We start from the raw sequence: 22,923 nt of genomic DNA, 5'->3' as shown, positions 1-22,923 counted from the left end.
ACAAAAACCCCGCCCCCTCTCAGCAAATAGGCTACATAAAACTGACATTACTGAGCTATATGCGTTTAAAAGTAGCCTATTAAAATGGCACAATGGCATTGCTCAGTTCAACGTGTTGGGAAATCGGGCATTTTGTCCCGCGTCAGCTTTTATTCAAAAGTTAATAACGCGCTCAACATTCAGGTAAATAAGGATTTTCCACTGTCATCTCTGCTGCAGACTGAGCTTGTGCGTCATCCTCGCGCATTTATTCAGCCAATAAAGTGTAGACCTGTGTATTTCATAGAACATTATTGTGTCTAGTAGCTACAAAGGTTTAATTGGCATCTTTATTTCAAACGACCCGACCGACCGCGACCCAAATATCATTAAAAATATTTTTGGATGACTCGTAACCGCGGGTAACCGCTCATTTTGGATCAACCCGCGCATCACTGGTATGTGTGTGTGTCTGAAATGGATTTTAATAAAGGATTTAGTATAATAGTAATTTAAGTTATTCTTATGTTTACTTTAGTTTTTTCAGCCAAATGTGATAAAGATAAAGTAGACTTTATTGGGTTAATCAAACATATTCAGTCATCATTTAGATATAATAAAGACTTTTTCTTCTCTAGACTTTCTAAAATCAGACATTGAAACATTATTTGTAAGAATAAAGGATACTTTATTATGTGTGTGTGTGTGTGTGTGCGCAGAGCTGGTGATTAAGAATGAAGATTACCCATGTCTGCTGTGTGAGAACAACTTCCCCAGTGAAGACATGTTAGCGGAGCATCTTCAGAGCTTTCATCAGAGAGGAAGTACCGAGGACAAAGAGTTTAAGTGTCGCTCCTGCGGAAAAGAGTTTCCTGTCAAACAGGCCCTGCAGCGCCAGTCAGTACCACACACACACACACACACACACACACACACTCACGGTATATACAGCGTCTCCTGTGTGGTAATGCTGATGTCCTGTTTATTGGTAGTGTTCTTCACTGTACAGAGAGCTCGGCTTCATCAGAAGACCCTTCAAAAGTTCATCAGTGTGTCCTGTGTCACAGCACTTTCTGTTCAGAGTCCAGGTACACGAATCTGGAGTCGCCTTACCGTACCAAACCGGCTAATCAAACGTAGCAAGCCCTTCCATGCTAATGCACGACGCTCACTTTTCACCATCATCCATATATTTTTGCATTGGATATTCTGCTTCACGTGGATTTACAGGAGCGTTACAGTTGGTTGGAGACAACTTGTTTTATGTTGATTTTGAACAACAAATTCTGTTTGTGTGTGACAGTTTTGAGCAGCATAAAGAGGCGTGTAAAGGAGATGGTCGGTTCGTCTGTAAGTCGGAGAGCTGTGGGAAAAGATTTAAAAGTAAAGACGCCCTGAAGAAACACAAAGGCAACGTCCACACAGGTTGGTCACACACACACACACACACACACACACGCGCGCGCGCTCGACGAGTGTGAAATTACCCGTCTGTAATGAGAGTCTAATCAGCGGCTGTTTAACATCTTCATTAATCTCCTGGTTTCTGATCCGCTCTTCATCCCCTCTGTCTGTCAGATAAACGTTAAGCGCTCCCTCCCTCTCTGCACTCATCTTTTCTCCAGACTCTCCGCCAGAAGCGCAGACAACTGAGGAAATTAGTCAAAGACCCCTAATCGGCTGATGAAAGCATGATTCAGAATGTTTTCAATATTATTGTCAGTAATTATAATTGGACAGTTTGGCCACGTGCAAGTCAATCAGTCATTTGCAAATGAATCCGAACGGTGGAAAGCTGAACGATTTACTGAGTGCTCGCGGAAGTGCTCGTGGGTACATCAATGATTGTGCGTCTGTAATAAGAACACTTAAAGTTGACATGGAAAGCAGGATTGGTTTGCTGTTTTGAAATAAAGATTTGGTGTACTATGTAGACGTAAACACTGACAGTGCTCTCTCTCTCTAGTCTTCTCCATTGTTCAGTGCATTCTGGGCTGTAAATATTGGCTCTGAATCAGTTCCTCAAATGCACTGAGGGATGGAATAGTGCAGTCACTGCATCAAGGTTTCAGTTTGTAAATTTTATTTATTAAACAACCTCGTTTTGCATGCCAACATCTCATATTTAGTTGACGGACACCACCTTACAACATAGTTTTTTGCACAGGTACTCTAGACACTTTATTTGACCTGTTTCTTTTGCAGTAAAATTGTTTATTTACAAATATAATTTGCGTGAATGTTTCACAATTTTCTCAAATTTATTTATTTATTTTAATAATTTTTGACGCTCACATCAAAGCCAACTCAAGGAGGTGATGAATCACTCTGGATGTTAAAATATCCTCAAAACCATGAGTAACACCGTTTAAAAATATATTTTTTTTATAATTGCTGAGTGACTGAAATAATATTTCAATATTTGTTTTCTTTAATATATTTTGAAGATTGAGGTGAATTTTCCATTGTTGCTTTCAGTATGGCTAATAAGAGTCATGCAAAATTATTTTCAAACAAAATTCATGGGCAAAATTCAATAGGCAAAATGCAGTTATTTCAATAGTTTGAAACTGACCTCTGAGTAAGCAGTGTTTCATGTATAACAGACCCTCTTTGCTCGCAAAATTTCACCTAATTTCGATAATGCGACCGCGCCTTAACACTTAACGCTCAGAAATCATCATGGTTAGTTATGATATCACAGTCATTACCTCGTTAACATTTGATAGCTCTCAAGTACATAGCAACACTTATTAAATTTGAACAGCTTGCCAGTATGCTGAAATTAACCAATCACGAGAGGTCATTTACATATTTACATTTTAAAGATACAGTACAAAAAAAAAAGTAAATGGATTAGTGAGAGGGTGGAAAGTAACTAAATATATACTAATAATAACTAAGGGGGCATTTACACGACAACTAAAAACAGAAAGTGTCTTAAGCGTTTTGGCCCTTCATTTTCACGACAACTGCGTTTTAGGGGCCTGAAAATGCTAAATTTTGCTAACGAGTTTCAAAGTGCAATTTTTTTTAAAATTAATAGCGATTTAATCTCTGTATAAACTTCATAAATGTGAATGTGGGAAAACATGCGTAGAAGAATGCATATGTGCGCAGGTGCGTGGTGTTTGTTTACGAAGTGACATCGCCAACTACTGGCCTGGCAGCAGAATACAGCGTTTTAGTCGCTTTGATGGATCTGTGCGAATGGGGATTGTTTTGACAACGTTTTTGTCTGTACGCAAAACCTTTCAAAAACACAAAGGAAAAACTTTTCCATTTTAGTACATCATTGTCGTGTAAATAAACCCTAAATTACGATTGCTTTTACTGCAAGAAACCTTGACTGACATTAAAGTGGATTTATAACAGAATACAGTGCTACAAAGGGTAGAATTTGGCCTTTTAAAGCCTTTTAAAATACCAGTGCTTTAAGAACTGTTATTGACAGATCTTGTATCCACTTACTTCTCTGTAGGAAATGCATGTTAGCTGACCTTTCACCCCTGATAGATATAGTTTTTTCTTGGTGGTGTACTTCATGCTGAACCAGGAACTGATTTATTTAAGGGCTTCCTGATGTTTATTTGAAAGACTGTTTGAACTGATGCAGTGTCTCCATTAGCATCTCCTCATGCCATTAGGATGTTTCCTACCGCTCATGTGATGTATGATCTGTGTGTGTGTGTGTGTGTAGGCAGTGCTCGCAGGAAGTTGGTATGCACCATCTGTAGTAAGAAGTGCTCATCCTCACTCAACCTGCAGGAGCACCGCAAGGTCAGATCACACCTCCATAAATCTCCTCTTATCATTCATCCACTCCATCTCTTCATATTTCTTACCTTACGCACATCTATTTTGTCTTTAATCTTTCTCCTCTGTCATGCCATCTATCCATCTGTCCTTTCTCTGGCCCTGTCTCAAATGGCACCCTCAGCCCTTGCAGGTCTCCATACTTTGAGTTCATGCTTCTAGCATTCAAAGTGATTCACTAAAGGAATAATGCAAATATGGTAATGAAACAAACATGCTCAAAATATAGTGCTGAAAACAATTAGCACCAGGCAATTCCCCACCTTGCAGGCTGGATCTAAATGCTCTGTTGTGAAGCACCAGACTACCTCAATCTGACAGCATCCACCAGTCCACCACAGGGATCCAGAAACCTCTATCAGCTCTTTGAAATTAAAAATTTAGTTCACGTTCTGCGGTAATACCTCAATGTTAATTGTGACAGGCAAATACTGCTGATCTTTGTGAATAAAACACAATTATACATTTATAATTCTATATACATTTAATTTAACTCAAATAGCTCAAATTTCACAGCATGCTTTTTTTTTTTCACGTGGTGACTGTTCCTGCGTTCCAAAAAGGTAAAATGTTAAATAGATTGAAAGTAATAGTTTTCTGTTGTGAATAAAATAATAAATTAATGATTTAAGTAATAATTTGTTGTGCTTTTGAAGGAGAAATCAGTTTTATTTTAAAGCTGTTAATTACAATAACTAGCTGATAGACCTATTGCAAAAAAATAGAACGAAGACTTGAGACATGACTTGGACCCAAATAAATGAACTTGGACCCAAAGACTTGATGCTTGACTAGGACTTGGATCCAAAGACTTGATGCTTGACTAGGACTTGAATCCAAAGACTTGAGACTTGGGGTGCTTTCACACCTGCCTCATTTAGTTTGGTTGAATCGCACTAGAGTTCGTTGTCCCCCTTGGTGCGGTTGGTTTGGGCAGGTGTGAATGCAGCAATCACACTCGGGTGCGCACCAAAAGCGGACCAAACAAGTGTACGAGGAGGTCTCGGTACGCTTTCAAACGAACTCTGGAGCGGTTCGTTTGTGGTGAGAATGTGATCCGACCTCGAACAGACCCAACTGCCAAAGAACTGCACATTTTTGGTCTAAACCAGCTGCCGTAGTCAGCCGCGCTGTGCATTATGTCTTTGTTTAGCAACATTAATGCACGCGTCTCCTCCTGAAGTGACTCGCCGCGTGCATTGCATAAAACATTATTTTCAAGCGAATCCTCCCTTCATTCTCAAATGTTATTGTTTGCCTAAAGTGGTGTTGACAAACTATATAATAAACTATGACCAGGGATACAATCAGCCCACGCAGTCGTTTCTCCATAGTAAAAAGCAGCGTGTTGTCTGCCGGATTTTCCTCCTCTTTGTTTACTTCCGGCAGTTCTGTTGGAATTTTCCCGCACGTTAATTCTGACAATCGAAGTGCAGTTATAAAAATACGTTCAAGACCCATCTGGCCAACGAGTGATGTGGATGTTGTCACGTGACTGTGTTTTGGTTCGTTTCATCAACTGATTTGGCATGATTTGAGCAATCAGTGTGGTGTGAAAAGGAACCAAAATGCCTGAAAAATACTACAAAGTAGAATTTTTCTCCCTTGGTCCGGACCAACTGAACTGAACTACAGATGTGAAAGCACCCTTGGACCCAAACACTTGACTTGTACCCCAAACACTTGAGACTTGACTTGGACCTGGACCCAAAATACTTGAGACTTGGACCCAAAGACGTGAGACTTGACATGGACCCAAAGACTTGAGACTTGGACCCAAAGATTGAGACTTGACTAGGACTTGGACCCAAAGATTGAGACTTGACTAGGATTTGGACCCCAAAGACTTGAGACTTGGACGCAAATATTGAGACTTGACTAGGATCCAATGATTGAGACTTGACTTGAACCTGGACCCAAAGACTTGAGACTTGACTTGGACCTGGACCCAAAGACTTGAGACTTGACTTGGATCCCAAAGACTTGAGACTTGATTTGGACCCAAAATACTTGAGACTTGACTTGGACCCAAATACTTGAGACTTGACTAGGACTTAGCCTTTTAGGGACTTGTGAACATGTCTGCCAAATATACATGTGACACCAAATGTTACTATACATATACACAAACAACATCTGTCGCTGAAACTGCATAATCACAAAAAATACAACTATTCTAATCAATATTAAATTCACACTTAAATATAACTAAATGACAAATTACAGGGACATCTTACAGTCACAAATGAAGGTCACTAGATGATAAATCCACGTCAAGTGCGCCATTTAGGACAAGGCTTCTATTTGTCCATCTCTCATGCCTTGATTGTGTTTTCGACATCCTCTTTTTCTATTTCTTTGGCTGCTGTATGATCCATATACATAATTTTCTCCTCATCTGTTTCATTTTTTTTGAAAAGCTAGGAAATTAGGAAATTGAAAAAATATTAAATTTGGCCGTCTTGGACTCTTGTATGCCGTCCATCTCTCTGTCTCTCAGTAGGAGGTGGGCTTCATGTTGATGTTGTAAGGTTTTCCACTGGTGTGAGTGTGTACAGAAAGGTCGTCTTTTGTTTCACAAGCTCATCCCTGTGGCCCTTGTGAAATTTAAGAGCTGGGAGACCAGACTGCCCGGCCTTCCTGCTGGCGTCAGGGTTCCTTCTGCAAAAAGACCTAAGAAATATCAGACAAATAGCTTCAAACAAATAGATGACTTCATCATCACCATCTCCAAAATCACCACAAAAGTCAGAATTCTGAGCTTCTCTTCACTGTTCCTGGTTCATTTTCTCTTGGGAATATTCATGGTTTGGGTATGTGGGCTTCCTTTTCAAAATATATACCACTTTTTAGATGCTTTTCATTGAAACCGCAACTTAAACCTTGGCAGAGTGAGTTGAGAAGGACAAATGAAGGTAATTTGAGTTTCTGACTGAAGGAGGTAGGTGAAGAACCACAATGCAGTTTTAATGTTCTTACAATTGAAATGCATCCCAAGCTTCCACTGCTCCACCAAACCAACATCCCTTTCTGTTTTGGCCTGGAGAATGCTATCGTCACTCTCTTTGCCTAAACTTGACGTAAAACAGGCACTTCCTCCTGTCAGCGTTCACTCATCAGCAGTTATCAGTGCAGCCGTTCTGAGAGCGAGCCTTTCCAGTCACAGCTGTCCGGATTTGGCTTCAACCTGCAAGAGCATCATCTGCATTTGCCGCTCTGGTGTGTGTTTCTGATTGTTCGGCAGCGGTCAATTACTCTAGAGAGGAAATGCTAATGTTTCTGTAAAATTCGTCCCACAGGTAGTGTTAAATCCAACCTGTTTGGCACTTCTATGTCCTTTTGTTTTATTGGACATTTTCTTGCTCTTAAACAAAAATACATTCAAATGAATTAAAGGTATGGTGTAATATTCATTAGTGGTACACTACAGTTGCTGCATGTTGAGTTGAGATTTACATTTATCCAGTTAGTCAAACATTTATACATTTATTCTATATCGCAAGGCATAAGCAATAAAACTTAACAATACAAGCAAAGAATATAAATATAATATTGATTTAAAATGTATTAAAACAGTTAAAAAAATAGAAGGATGCATGTATAAGATACAGATATATATATAGTCTGGATTTGAGTGTGACTAATGTTGGAGCACATCTGATCTCTTCTGGAAGGAGAGTTCTGTTAATATTCAGTGAGCATATATTCAATGTAGTGAGGTCCTAGGCCATTGAGTGATTTATAATAATAATTTGTTACATTTATATACCGTTTTTCTGGGACCTCAAAGCGCTTCACATATGGAAGGGGGGGATCTCCTCAACCACCACCAATGTGCAGCATCCACCTGGATGATGCGACGGCAGCCATATTGCGCCAGAACGCCTACCACACACCAGCTTACTGGTGGAGAGGAGACAGTCAGTATATGGGGATGATTAGGAGGCCATGATGGACAGAGGCCAAGGGGCAAATTTGAACAGGATGCCGGGGTTATACCCCTACTCTTTTTCGAAGGACATCCATTCGAAGGATTTTTAATGGCCACGGAGAGTCAAGACCTCAGTTTAACGTCTCATCCGAAGGACGGTGTCCTTTGACAGTATAGTGTCCCCGTCACTATACTGGGGCGTTATGACCCACACAGACCACAGGGTGCTGGCCTCACTAACACCTCTTCCAGCAGCAACCTGGTTTTCCCAGGAGTCTCCCATCCAGGTACTAACCAGGCTCAGCCCTGCTTAGCTTCATTGGGCAACCAGCCATGGGCTACAGGGTGATATGGCTGCTGGCTAAATTTGTAAACAACTAATTGTAACTAAAATTCAGAGTAAAAACCTGAGGACTGGTGTGATATGTTCAGATGTTATGGTTCTGCTCAGACTCCTGTATGAGCTGCAGCTGTCTTGTGCTCTTTTTGGGAAGGCCGGTAAGGACATCATTACAAAAGTCCACCCTGCTGGTGATAAAAGCATGAACAAGTTTCTCTGATTCTTGACTAGAAACAAAACATCTAATTCTTACAATTTTTTTTAGATGATAATATGCTAGGACAGAAGTGGTTGAAAGTGGACAAAAAAGACAATTAAAACACCAGGTGTAAACGGGAATATGTCTCCCTAATCTACTGTGTACAAAGGGCATATGATGCAGTCGGAAACCAGATTAAAAGTTGTTCAAGTATCCATTTGAGCTTAGGAATTTGCTCATTAAAAAAAAAAAAAAAAAAAAAAACTTTCTTTGACCATCATGCATATGAAAGGAAGATTTGACTTTAGTCTATAGTTGCTCAAAATTGTGTTATCCAGATTGCTATTTTTCAGGAGGAGTTTAACAACTGTGGTTTTCAGGGACTCTGGAAAAGTCCCAGAAAGAAGTGAGGCATTGACCACTTCTAGCAGCTCTGCTTCTTAAACACACTTTTGAAAAAAGATGTGGGACGTGTTTCAAGGGAGCAGGATGATGTTTTAAGATTCTGTATAGTTTCTTCCAATATTTTACCATCAATTGCCTCAAAATCAGACATGGTGGCTAATGGAAACAAACTCATTGCATTTGCTGGCAGTTCACTCGGAATGTGACTCGTAGGGTTTGTTAGTCTCTCTACAGTAGCAAAAAGAGTGTGGATGTTGTTTAAGTTGCTACTTATAATGTTTGAGAAGAAAGTGTCCAGGTAAAAGAAAGTTTAGGCGGAAGCTAATCTTTTAAAATGTTAGGTTTTTTATGCACAACTAACACATGCACCTTTCAGAACTCATTGATGGAAGAATTTTGGCATTATGTAGGTCTAAGAAAAACTCCCCCACTGCATGATGAATTTAAGTTTAATTTCAGCAGAATGAAGTTTAAATCTCTGTGGCCTTACTTGATTTCCTAGGCTGCCCGTTATACAAACATGCAATTTGGTCACAGACCTTTTTCCTGGCTCTCCATCTCTCTCCATCTTTGTCTGACTAATAGATGTCCAGCCTTCCCTTTTGCACCAGACCATGTCCATCTGACTGTAGTTCATTCGTACCAGCAATGTCATTTGGAAAGCCTGCAAATATGATTTGCTCTGTGAGGGTGGAAGCTCAATGGCTTTCTTTAGAGTCTCTTCCACATGCAGACAATTTCTCTATATGTTCGTAAACTGGCATGAGAAGATTACGAGTGCCAAACGTTTCACAGAAAACTAAGCTGTTAGAGATATGAATTGAGCTGCAGAGCGTGCAGCTCTGCTCTCAATATTTAAAAACACCAAGAAAAGAGAGTTTCAAGAGTTCCAGCGCAGTAATCGTGACATTTCACATTAAATGACCACAAAAGCAGATATATTCACAGAGGAGAGGAGAGATGAGTAAGATGGGCCAGTTTTTACTTAGAGTTAATTTTCCTAAAACTTGAAAATGTTGTCATCATTTATTCACTCTCATGTCGTTCCAAATCAATAAGACTTTCATTCATCTTCAAAACACGAATGCAGATATTTTCAATAATACCTGAAAGATTTCTGTCCCTCCATTGAAATCCATTAAACCAAACATTTGACATAAAGTCTAAATTAAATCAGTTCATCATATAAAGCTACTGTGTCTCTTCAGAAGACTTGGATTAAACCGCTCAGTTCATATGGATTACTAAGGGAATTAATATTTATAATAATTAAGGGAAAAGTGTTTATTTATTTATTTTCTTTTCATTTTTTTTTTTTTAGCCATTACGTTCTTCCAGTTGAAAAAGCTAAGTGAAGCAAACGTCATGAAAAGTGAGGTGTTTGTGTTAATTCGGAGTGGTTGCTGTGGCCGGAGAGTACGTGTCTACCTCATCAGTTTCTGAGCTTTTCTCCGCATTATTCATGAGAATTAACTTTTTTAATCCAATCACGGCACTGTATCACAGAAACGAAAGCTGATGCTTTCCATATGTTTTTCCATCGTCTCTGGTCGTGTGCATATGCAAATTGTGTAGCTTAATTTGTCCATTAGATAAAATGATCTAAAAAAGCCCATACATTTACCCGCCCATAGACTCTACCCTCGAAGAAATCAAGATAGAAGTGGTTGAAAGTGGACAGAAGAGACGTATTAAAACACCAGGGCCATATCTTGCACCCAGCGCAATTGATTTTGTACGCCGACGCATGTATCAATCCTATTTTGCACCCGACGCACAGCGGACTTTTCCCTCCAGAGACGCACGTCGGTAAATCAGTGAATGAACTTGCGCTCGCGGGGCGGTTCAGCGAAAAAGAGGAGGCGTGTTCCGGCGCAAACGCTCCCTGGTGATATTTTGCAGCTCCAGAAAACAATTCCGCCACTGACCAGGAAAAACCTCGTCTAAAGTCAGTGGCGCGTTGCGCGTGTTAGTCATATGGTATTTTAAGGGCGCATGCTTGGCCATAATGTAGCGTGTGAACAACACGCATACACTTTGATTCTCTAATATAAACAGACGCAGCAGTTTTCATTTTTGCAAATCATACATTATTACAAGGAAAAATATTATCACACGAGGGAAATCATTGTTGTGTCCGTGAAGATGTGAAAAAATTCATCTAGCTTACACATTTACCCAAATTATTATATGCCTGTTTAACCGAAGCTAATTTGTGTGGGTTTCTCCCATCATCCCCAATGTCACTTCTCTGTGTTTTACGGCCCTGGCGAGAGCGTCGTTCTCCTCGGCTGTGAACCGCTCCTGGCGTGCGCTGGCAAATCCGCCGTTATAATAGCAATCCGCGTTGGAACAAGCGCGCCGGCTCTTAAAGGGAATGTGAGAGGACGTTCTGATTGGTTTATTGCACGTTACGCCCAAACCACACCTATGAGTAATGAAGCTACTTCAGACCAACCCATTTTAGATTTGCGTCGGGCGCAAGAGTAATTTATCCCGCCGGTGTAATAGCAACAGCGCCCGGGATCCGCCCACAAAGTTACTTGCGTTTTGCGTTTGATACTTGCGTTTCAGATCGTTGAAATAGGGCCCCAGGTGTAAACAGGAATGTGTCTCCCTTGTCTACTTGTGATCCAATTCACCAAAACACTCTTAAGAAGGCCTTTAAGATGATCGAATGACTTATAGGCCTGGAATGATATCAGGGAAAGTAAACAATGACAGAAATGTCATTTTTGGGGTGAACTATACCTTTACAAATATGTAAATTAGTCTAGTGGACTTCTGCATTTTGTGATACAGCTTACCCCACCTTGTAGATCCCCAGTGTAAGTCTTTATAGGTCCTCACACAGACGACTTTTAAACATAGCATGTACTTGACTTGACCTTAAAATTGAACAAAACAGAATTATAAGAAGGCATTGCTGCAAAAAAAGCCTTGTTGAAGGGCAATAAAATACCACTGGAAAAAATCCCTCAGATTTATAGTTGTGGCTAATTTTTTGACATTAAACATTAAATCTTGTCCAGCAACACATACAGCGTATGAAGACAGTACATTTGTTTTTTTATGTTGCATTATATTGTAGCTTTAGAGTACACTGACTCCCAGAATGCTTTCTTACTCAAGTTTATTTCATTGAGTCAGGTTATTCATTCAGTTTGTTTGAATGAACTAGTTAAAAAATATCTGTTAATTTGAGTTGTCACTCAGTAGCTTTCATTAGTCAGTTTACATCTTATAATGTAACAAATGTTTTTCAATAAGTTATATTTTCTATTTTTATGATATATTTCAATTAATTTAAAACATAATGGTCACACTTGAAGTTGTTGGGAGAAATAAATACTGTACGAATACTATATAATAGTAATGCAATTACTTTTTCAAAAGAGCAACTGACTGTGGTGTAACTACTTTAAATTATTAGTATCTTGTAGCTCGCAGAGATAGTGTTTCAAAGTACCTCCACTCTGGTTTTACATCAAGTACTGTGACACATGTGGCGCCTTGTTTTCATCATATTGGATGAAGTAGCGGAGAAAATTTGACAGTTTTATTATTGACCGTTTGTAATTTTCAACAGAAACTGACTGGCTAGAGTTCACTGTAATTTGTACCTCCTGATTCCCTGTGAGAAACCTGACTGAAGTGTTCAGACAGACTGAAATGTGAACATTTTTCAGCCCAAGAACTCTTCCCATTGAGCAAAATTGTATTTAGCAGAGGAGCTATTCAAAACCGCTCAGAAGTTTAATTACATTTCCATCTGTGTGTGTGTGTGTGTGTGTGTGTGTGTGTGTGTGTGTGTGTGTGTGTGTGTGTTGTCCTCTGTGAGTTGGGTTGAGGATATTTTCAAGGTCACACACTAAGAACAGGCAACTAAATCCCACCCAAGAGTTCAGCAATCACCCTCAATGGTCCATTAAAAGACTTCAGATGTGTCCTGGTCATTACGTTCATACGCTGAGCGTTCGATTCTGGTCTGGTCTGTCAGTGTGTTTTACTTTGCGGTTACTAAACACAATTTGTGACACTGAAAGTTCAGCATTTGAAAGTTATTTTCTTGAGCCCTTAAAGGGCCCTCATGAGGTTTCAAACCTGTATGACTGAGATTTTTTTGTTTTTGTCCATAAGTAAATGGTATCCGAAATTGTCTACCAAAATTCTTCAAAATATACGGAAATGTAATATATGTACACATGTGAAATATAGATAAATGAAATATATCCACATATATAAAATATATATGGCCATATATAAAACCTATTAGAAAATGGAACAATTGACATATAAAACCAGCCCATATATTTTATGTATGTATAATAGTGTTTTTATATATACATGTCACATATATAATTATTAGTTTTCAAATAGAATTGGTGTAGTATTTTTGTTTTTATGAGCTGGTCAAGAAGAGGTAAAATAATAATAAATAATACATTTTATTTATAAAAGATTCAAAAATGAGAGAAATTGAAATGAAATGTGGATATGTAGACTTGATCTGTAGACTTGAAATAAATAGTTAAATAGTAAATAGTTTGGCATATATAAATTAAACATATCTGTGACATATATGGTCAAAACATACAGTATTATATAAATAATAATCATATACATAATTAATATATGTCAATATACTGTATATATGCAAATGTATACATGTTAAAAACCTATTTCAACATATATGTAGAGATATGTATATATGTGATAGCAATATATTGTCTTATATTTAGCATATATGACGGCGTCACTAGCGATATAGTCAAGTCAAGTCAATAATATTTGTATAGCGCTTTTCACAATACAGATTGTATCAAAGCAGCTTCACAGTATTAAATTAAAATAATAATAAAACGTCCATGTTTGGTAATGCTAATCAATAGTATTTTCATTGATTAATTCAATTGAATATCCCCAACTGAGCAAGCCAAAGGCAACATATAGGGACATATATGTCATATATTACATTTCCATGGGATGTGAGGGTGAGAAATATATAATTTTTTGTTGCATGAAATCTCCTTTAAAAACCTGCAAGTGTTGTTTTGAATGATTTTTTGTATTAACAGTATTTACATGTTATGATGTTGGTGTATTTCCAGGTTCATGAGGTCTTTGACTGCACTGCCTGTGATAAAAAGTTCATCTCCGTGAATCAGTTGAAGCGACACATGATCTCACACTCTGGTGAAGAACGTGCACTCCCATACGTACATATAATATACAATAAACACATGAGTAAAACATTGTTTACGAAGATGGCGTTGGCTTTGTGTGTGCAGAAAAGCGTCCGTACACCTGTGATATCTGCAGTCGAAGATTTAAGCGTCTGGATCAGGCCACTGCTCATAAGATCATCCACAGTGAAGATAAACCCTACAAGTGTAAGGTGTGCTGGAAGGAGTTCGCTCACCGCAACGTCTACAAAAACCACAAAAAGGTGCTTTATTCTTGATGTCTTGAAAGGCCTTGCATCCCGTGTTTCTGATGTTCCAGTTTGAAGTGGGGCGGAGAGGCAGAATTAAACTGGGAAGACAGATGGTTGGAGAGACCGATAGATTGATCTGACAGATTTTTGGCCAAATAAACTTCTGGCATCTTATCTTAATGGAGATCTGGAGCCCAATCAGCCACTGTGGAGCCTAATCAAACCCTTCAGCCTAACCCTGACCTGTAATGACCCCACGCGACCCCTGACCTCTACACCCTGCAGATAACATGAAGCCCAAAACCCCACACAGCTCCCAACAGAGAGTGTGTGAAATAGAGGAAAAGCAACATTCAGATCTAGAGTGATAATAAGGCATCATTTACTTCCTTAACTCATTAAAACCGGATCACACATCTGTGTGTGTCTAGCTTTAAGATATATATTTTTTAAATGCAGTTGAAGATTATGGCCAAGCAAGTCAGTCAAGTTGAAATCCAAAGAAGTAAGCTCTCAAATGCTTTTTATTCCATGTTTTTATCTGCTATAGAGCCTGAGAAATTAAGATTTTAGTAGGCTTTGACAAATTTTGACAAATATTTCTGGAAACCTTTGAAAGGGGGTTTACAGAAAAGTACTTAGGCATAAAAAGGCCTTTTCTCTAATTAGTACCGGTAATAAGTGAAAATTTATATCACATATAATAATTTTGCAATGACAGGGGCTGATTTGCAAAGACTTTTGTGCTGATCTGACTTAGGAAATGTTACATTCGGGACATTTCCCGAATATATGCTAAGCTGCTAATCACAACACACTGGGCCAGCTAACCAATCACAGCACATTTCGTATTTCGGAAGGAGGGGCTTCATCCAAATCGGCGTGTTCGAGCCAGACAGGGGAGAGAGGTGCTGCAATAATGTACAATATGTGAAAAACAATGTGTTTTTTGAACAATCAATCATGAACACATATTTTAGTACACCCCAAAAACTAAATCAAGACTTCGTAAAATAGGACCCACTTTTTATTATTAGTCTTTCCCAGTGTGTTTGTGGTTTCTGGGTGGTTCAAGCCCCAAGTCAATCAGTCCACTCTCAAGTCCCTTAGATTCCACCTTCAAATCTAAAGGATATTTTTCGTTTGCTTAATCCTCCACCATGTCCAGACACTTAACATTATGTAAATGAATGAATTGCGTTTTATGTTGTTTTTGACCCGTTAATAAAACGTCTCCTAAATCCGTTCTCTGACCTGCTTTTCTGTCTGTAGACACATTCGGAGGAGAGGCCTTTCCAGTGTGAAGAGTGTAAGGCCCTATTCCGCACCCCGTTCTCTTTACAGCGCCACCTCCTCATTCACAACAGTAAGTGTGTGTTACACGCATGCAACACGAGTGCTCTGTATCGGTGTACCCCAGCACCCCCCTGAACCCTGGGCTGTGTGTGTGTGTGTCTGCTCGTGGAGCCAGGATGGGTCTCAGCTCTGCTCTGCCCAGTCTAGACTGATCACACTGAGATTATTGAGCTAGAGGAATTTCCTGCTGTCCTCCCCAGAGAGACACACACATACACACACACACACACACACACACACACACACACACACACACACACACACACACACACACACACACACACACACACACACACACACACACACACACACACACACACACACACACACACTGGGCTAAAACTCTTTTATGTATATGGTGGAGAGGACTTGCATAGAGAGAAACAAAGTGTTGCTCTGCTGTATTTACTGTGTGTGTGTGTGTGTGTGTGTGTGTGTGTGTGTGTGTGTGTGTGTGTGTGTGTGTGTGTGTGTGTTTGTGTGTGTTTGTGAGTTTGTGTGTGTGTGATCACTTATGTCCCACTGTGGCATAATCTGATCCATCTGTGTCAATATTTGGTTATGAAATAAAGCTGTTTTTGTGACCATCTATTAAACACACATTATCGTTTTAAAAGGCCCGAGTGGCTCAGTGGGGTAAGTCCTCCACAAATATTTCACAAAAATGTGTGTGTGTGTGTGTGTGTGTGTGTGTGTGTGTGTGTAGTTTAGACCTTTATCTATGGGGTTATTATTGTTGCAATATTCCAAATAAATAGATTAATAATCTAAATAATCTAATAATCTAACTCAAATAAATGTAAAGAGTTTCACAAAAAATATAAAATTCACAAATAAATAAAATGAGATTTGCAAATAAATAAAATATTTACAAATGTTTTATTATTTTACAAACACAACTCTGCCTGGCATTTATTTGTGAATCGGTTCCTGTGCATTTGTGAATCCCCTCACGCATTTGTGGATTTTGAAACCCTTCTAGCGTAGACGTGCAGAGAAATCCACAAATAAGTGGACTCCACCCACCGCCTACTCAAGCCAATCAGATAACGGCCACATCGAGCTGGCCAATCGTAGCACGTTATCGCTTCAACCAATCACGTTTGGCTTTACACTCGGGGCGGGAAGTGGGAACTGATTCTTGCATCAATGAAAGGAGCACTGGAGCGCAGTAGTAGCGCTGAACTGTGTGTGGTAAAAACACTCTGTTTTCAAAAGACTGTTGGAGTTTAAGGCCTCTTTATATTTCCATCAGGATACACTCAGGGAATTATGATAATCAGAGATCCCGAGCATCATGAACAGTCTCTACACCGGCAAGAGGCGCGACACAGCGCGTCAAAAGCAAATAGGCACTGTCTGTTCACAGCTGCCGCTGCAGTTTCAAATCATGTAAAACTAGCATGTTTGAAATGTTAACACATATTCCCTATGTGACGTCTGCTTAGCTGCAGACATGTCGGCATAATCGTAGCCTACTCTTAACGGCTCTGATCGTTGCCTACTTATTGACTAGTGCTGGTTACTTAAATCATATTTCGTGATAGTGTACTGGACGCGGGGCATTCATTGATAGTAAACGGATGCCCGCACTTCTGATGTAGCGGCTACTTCACGCAATTAGGACAAATGTTTTTGCACATTCGCTTTGCCCAGTGTAGATAGCCTCGCACGGGGTAGACACGATGCATGACATTATAAGATTTTGCCTTTTAAAGCACAATCGCGGTGACAAATAGCAATAGGATATAAATGAGCTCATCGTTATCTGATTGGCTTGAGTAGGCGGTGGGTGGAGTCCACTTATTTGTGGATTTCTCTGCACGTCTACGCTAGAAGGGTTTCAAAATCCACAAATGCGTGAGGGGATTTACAAATGCACAGGAACCGATTCACAAATGCGTGCAGCGATTCACAAATGTGTGCAGCGATTTACAAATGCACAGGAACCGATTCACAAATAAATGCCAGGCAGAGTTGTGTTTGTAAAATAATAAAACATTTGTAAATATTTTATTTATTTGCAAATCTCATTTTATTTATTTGTGAATTTTATATTTTTTGTGAAACTCTTTACATTTATTTGTGGATCTTAATCTATTCATTTGTGCATTCGATACATTTTTGTGAATCTCTTTACATTTATTTGTGAATATTAATCTATTTATTTGGAATATTGCAACAATAATAACCCCATATTTATCAGGGTCTTTTGGTGTAGTGTCTTTTTTCACTTTTTTCAAAGTTCAATATTTACATTGCAGTAGCTATGGACAAATCAACCAATATTTAGCTATTGACACTTCCAAAATATAATAATTCACCATTTCTTTTTCCAAAAATGTGTAGCAAATTTTGAGTAATTACTGTATGTTAAAAAAAATATTTTCCATGTGTGCATTGCAATTGCTATAATTCAATTGTTTAGCTTATATCACATATACACTATCGTTCAAAGGTTTGGGGTTCGGAAGAGTTTCTATTCAAAGAAATGAAGATGTTTATTTAGCAACGGTGCATTAAATTGATTGAAAGTGACCGTAAATACAGATTTTTAGTTCAAGTAAATGCTGTTCTTTTGAACTTTCTATTCATCAAAGTATTCTGAAAAAAATGTATCATGGTTTCCACAAAAAATGTCAGCATTGATAATGATCAGAAATGTTTCTTGATCATCAAAATATCATATTAGAATGATTTCTGAAGGATCATGTGACACTGAAGACTGGAGTAATGATTCTGGAAATTCAGCTTTGATCACAGGAATAAACTACATTTTACAATATATCCACATCGAAACATTTGTTTATATTGTAATAATATTGCACAATATTACTGTTTTTACTATATTTTTGATCAAATAAATACAGCTTTTTGTGAGCTTTCAGAACCCTTACAGAACTTTTGAACCGTAATGCACATGAACATTATATTCATGTGTTTCAGTCACATGACTTTTCTGCTCACCTGTCATATTAATGACTATCAGCGGGGAAAAGTAATTGCGGTGTAAATACAAACCCACAATTCACTGCAAACTCTCTTAGATCTGCCTCACATTCTAACCAATGGATGGAAAAAATCTTGCCTTACATTTAGTTCTCTTTGAATAATGTTTCACATTATAGAAGTAAAATTAATGCCATTTTATGCTGACTCAAACTCCCAAATGATGCTTCACTGAAGCAAAATGCAGCACAAAGTGACAAAACACAAATTACGAAGTGATTTTGGACCAACTACCCAACATGCTTTGCTGCAGAATGCTGTTGGTGGTCGTATCTGCTTTGGGCAACGGACACACATTAGTCTTCCAGTCCCAGGAGCCTTTCCCAGAACTCCCCATGTCCTCAAAGATCTGAAATGATATCTTGCATGTGGAGTTTTGTTTTGAAATTATGAACACGCCAGCGATCTCTTACAATACAGCGATTGTGGATTGTGACTCCAACCAGTTGCTGACCTGACAAGACCAGCTTACATGTAATTCCCATCCGTGTGTGATCAACAATGGAGTTACAGTACGTCACCATACCCGCTTTCTTTCAAGAACGCAGCACATAACTTTATGGGCTCTGACATGCGTCCAAATGCCAACAAAACCACCTTATGAATGAAGAGATTGGCTGGTACGGATACGCAGGAAGATTAGCATCTCATGTGATGACAGCCGTCCCGCGTGCCCATTAGTTTAAAGACATTGTTCATATTCCAGGTTTTTATAACCCAGCGTTCAGTCTGTTCTGCTGGTGATTAGATGTGGTGACGTGTTGGACTCTATTCAACCGTTTAAAAGACCAGAACTGGAGTGTTGGCACAGACTCCACGTGTTTGTTACAGAAAGCCATTGTTTGAGCAGAAGACCAGGCTTTCACAGCACATATTTACGTTTCTTGGCGTCGTTTGCGATTTTGTGGGATTCGGAGAAAGCGTTTGGAAGATGAACAGAGTGCCATCTCCTGAAAAGGATTGTGACCTCCTCTGAGACCTAGCTCTTTATACCTGATCTTTTATCCTTTCTCTTTATACCCGTCCATCTTCCAAAACAACCGGATAACTGGCTGGCGTCCTTTTTTTCGAAAGGGAAAAAGTGGCTCATAAAGGGATAATGGGACAATTTTGACTCGGAGGGCAGCAAAGTGGCTACAAAGCGAGTTCCTGTAAAGCAACGATTGAATGGCGCGCTTTTAAATGTGGAACAATGGCTGCCAATGTTTTTCTGAAGCTGAGCGTCTCGCAGGGAGTCTTGACTAAAATCTTCTGCTCTTCTCTGTCCAGGTGAGAGAACGTTTAAGTGCGACCAGTGTGACGCCACCTTCAAGCGCAAGGACACACTCAACGTGCACATTCAGGTCGTTCACGACGGCCACAAGAAGTACAAGTGCGACCTGTGTGAGAAGGCCTTCGTCACGCCGTCTGTGCTCAAGAGCCACAAGAAGGTGAGTTCATAATCACACACATAATGTAGTAAAGCACAGAACAAGCCAAGATCTGATCAGTCTTAACAGATCTAACAGAGAAGTTTTCCTCTCTATACTTATTTTTTTCTAGCTGACTAACTAGATTATGGTTATTCACACATCAACAGCATAGACCAACATAACAATTCTTGGGATTTAAGAATCAACATCGGTTAAAACAAAATTATATTAAAATCGAGAAATCAGTATTTTTAACCCAGCCCTACTACGGACGTTAGACAATGAATCTTTGTTTTATCCCATGAAATTTTGCTAATATGAGCACGTCTTAATACTCTCAGCTCTGTGTAACACATTTTACAGCTCTTAAAGTCCCCCTGTGGTGAAAATCCAGCTTTTAATGTTGTTTATATGGTGTTTTTAATATGACACACCATGTGTAAATTCATAAGTTAACACCATTGCTAAAGAGAGTAATCTTTCAATAATTAAAAATTATGCTTTGATATTTTGTTGTGCTTTATAGAAGTACACTTATTTTGATGTTGACTAATTTACTAAAGCACATGTGAAGTGCTTTATTATATTTTTAAAGTTCCCCTGTGGTGAAAATCAAGTTTTATATTTTTTTCTTAAATGTGCTTTAAGACAAACCATGTGTAAATTCATAAGTCAACACCATTGCTATGTATTTTCTCCTTAAAGGTACACTGTGTAGTTTTTTAAGTATTTTATTAGCTAAAATCAATGTCTTTATTCATAAATATGTCCTCATTGGTGTAAAAGTACCTTTGCCAATGATCTGACTTATCCTCGTAAGCGAATAATTTCTTATCTTTATTTACATTGGATGGGTAAGTCCAAGGAGGCTTCCATGTCGTTCCGCCATCTTGAAAAACTATACTAGCAGAGAGGTACAAAAAGCACTAGCCTACCTCAACGCGTTTCCACAGCGCGGTTTCATTCAGAGCCAGCGTCACGTGACTGGAGCCAGCTGAAGTGGACAAGGAGATCAGTGAGAGGCGCTTGTCACTGCCCCGGCAAATTTGAAAGGCTGCACAGTACTTTATAATGCAGGACCATAGTTATGCCGAGCCACAGGAGAAGGAATCCTCGTCGCCAAAAAAGCAAAACATTTTATTTAAAAGGAAACTTGACCGGCGAATGAATAAACCGAGGGTAAATATTAGGGATGGGCATGATTAATCGACGATCGATTACTGATCATTAAGAATTTCGTCGATCACGTTAATTTGTTATCGATTAAACTAGGCCATAATGCAGGTTGCGATGCGTAGTGAATTTCACTGTGTGGCAGCAATTAAACATTTTGCGCCATACTAAGTTACCTGCGAGTTTCCGTTTTGGTTTATAAAGAAGAGTCATGAAGAGGTCATGGCCCGGGCTGGCCAAGTTAGTGCAGAGGTAACTGTGCATCGCGGTAACGTCAGTCCCCTCAGAGCGGGAGTTTTCTATAGACAGTATATAAGAGGTGTTTTCGGCGGCTGGACTGACGGTCACAGGTTGCGGTCGCGTCTGACCCCAGATCATGTCAACATGCTTATCTTTCTCAACAAAAATCAGTAGACTGGTGCAGAGGTTGTATGTGAGTTCGCTAACAGACTCGCGTCACATGGAAAGGTATAGTCACATGACACGGAGCATGTAGATGCTGACTCGCGATCTCCACAGTAGTGAACGCGCCGGAGAGAAATGCACATTTCATTCGGATTACATAGGTTTTCTTTAGTTTTGAATGGTTCTGTTTAAAAGTAGAGATTTCAAGCGTTCTGTAGATAATAGATATATTTCTCAGGTCTGTGAGGGTATGCTGAGTTTAGGTTCATTTATGAGACGAGCTGCACTTCAGGCGCCAGCGCCTCCGTGTCGTGATTATCTGAATGCTATGTTTACTTATTTATTAAATCCAGGTAATAATTTGTTGATGAAACATTGATTAAAATTAAGATACAATTAATACAAAACGAAATTCACTTTAAAGAAAGGCTTTGTGCTTTCTGTTTGAGGTCTGTGAAAGTTTTAAAGCAGTCTTTCAGGGAACTGTCACGTCCATTGTTTTTTCCTCATACATGCGAACACGAAAAATAAAATAAAATGAATATGTTATGTTCTGTGGAGAGCCAACCTAGGCTGGACTCCTTTATTAAGGAGTATGATATATAAACAGATGTTTCAATATATTAAATGCATTTTCTGAGAATTTATATTTCAAGTTTTGACTGCAAATATCACGTCCATAACGCTGGAATTGCCCAATTATAAATAATTTATCCTCAACTAGTTTTGTGGTTTGTGTAGGTCTACGTTTTTTATAATGTTGACTTCAAATATTAATTTAAAGATGTGGTAGATCTGGACGGGAAGGATATTGGGAGTTGGAAGGGGTGTGTCATGATTCCTTCCCACACCGCGACACAGGTTCGTGGATCTGAGTAGGTCTATCGCGATTTCGGTTTTATATCGCCCTATTTAACGATAGGATTTTTAAGATTCTTTAAGAAGTTTTAAGATTCTTTTTTTTTCTTATTTATTATTTTGGAACAAACGAGGGTCTCCGTTTAAGAACGCCGGCTCGCAGCTGCAGGTTCCGCTGCTTTAGAGCACCGCAGCGCATATGCCTATCTTCAAGTTTGGCCTAACCGAACGTCCAGTTTAACTGCCACAAGTTGATCTTCTTGTGATAAAGATCTCATCGAGGAAAAACAGGCTGTATTTTCATTTAATTTTTTATTTATAAAAAGGTAAATAAATAATACATGTTAGGCTAATATAAAAATATTAACGATTAATCGATAGTCGATCGTTAATTCTCCCGACGATCGACTAAGAAAATTTAATCGAATGCCCATCCCTAGTAAATATCGGGATAGCGTTTCCCAGGTGGAAAGAGCTAATGAAGAAGAAAGACTTTGAAAGTTTATATATAATTATTTTTAATCCTGAAATTCGGATTGGTCAATCAATCCTGACATACTGCGGTCAAATGGTATTTACGAGTTGAACGCACTTGAACGCACA

General features: G+C 39.0%; 1 protein-coding gene across 1 annotated transcript in view; it reads left to right on the top strand.

Moving 5' to 3' along the window:
• The window catches only part of prdm5 (PR domain containing 5), an 86,119-nt gene that overhangs the window by 17,276 nt on the left and 45,920 nt on the right, over positions 1-22,923 (top strand). Inside the window, 7 exon segments of the mRNA XM_079589066.1 lie at positions 713-876; positions 1,283-1,404; positions 3,680-3,759; positions 13,782-13,866; positions 13,962-14,119; positions 15,380-15,473; positions 19,742-19,902. Coding sequence (XP_079445192.1) covers positions 713-876; positions 1,283-1,404; positions 3,680-3,759; positions 13,782-13,866; positions 13,962-14,119; positions 15,380-15,473; positions 19,742-19,902 — 864 coding nt within the window.

Source organism: Phoxinus phoxinus, assembly GCF_949152265.1.
Source record: "Phoxinus phoxinus genome assembly, chromosome: 18".
Taxonomy (NCBI): domain Eukaryota; kingdom Metazoa; phylum Chordata; class Actinopteri; order Cypriniformes; family Leuciscidae; genus Phoxinus; species Phoxinus phoxinus.
The sequence above is the reverse complement of the archived record's forward strand: the minus strand, read 5'-3'. Positions and strand labels throughout refer to the sequence as shown.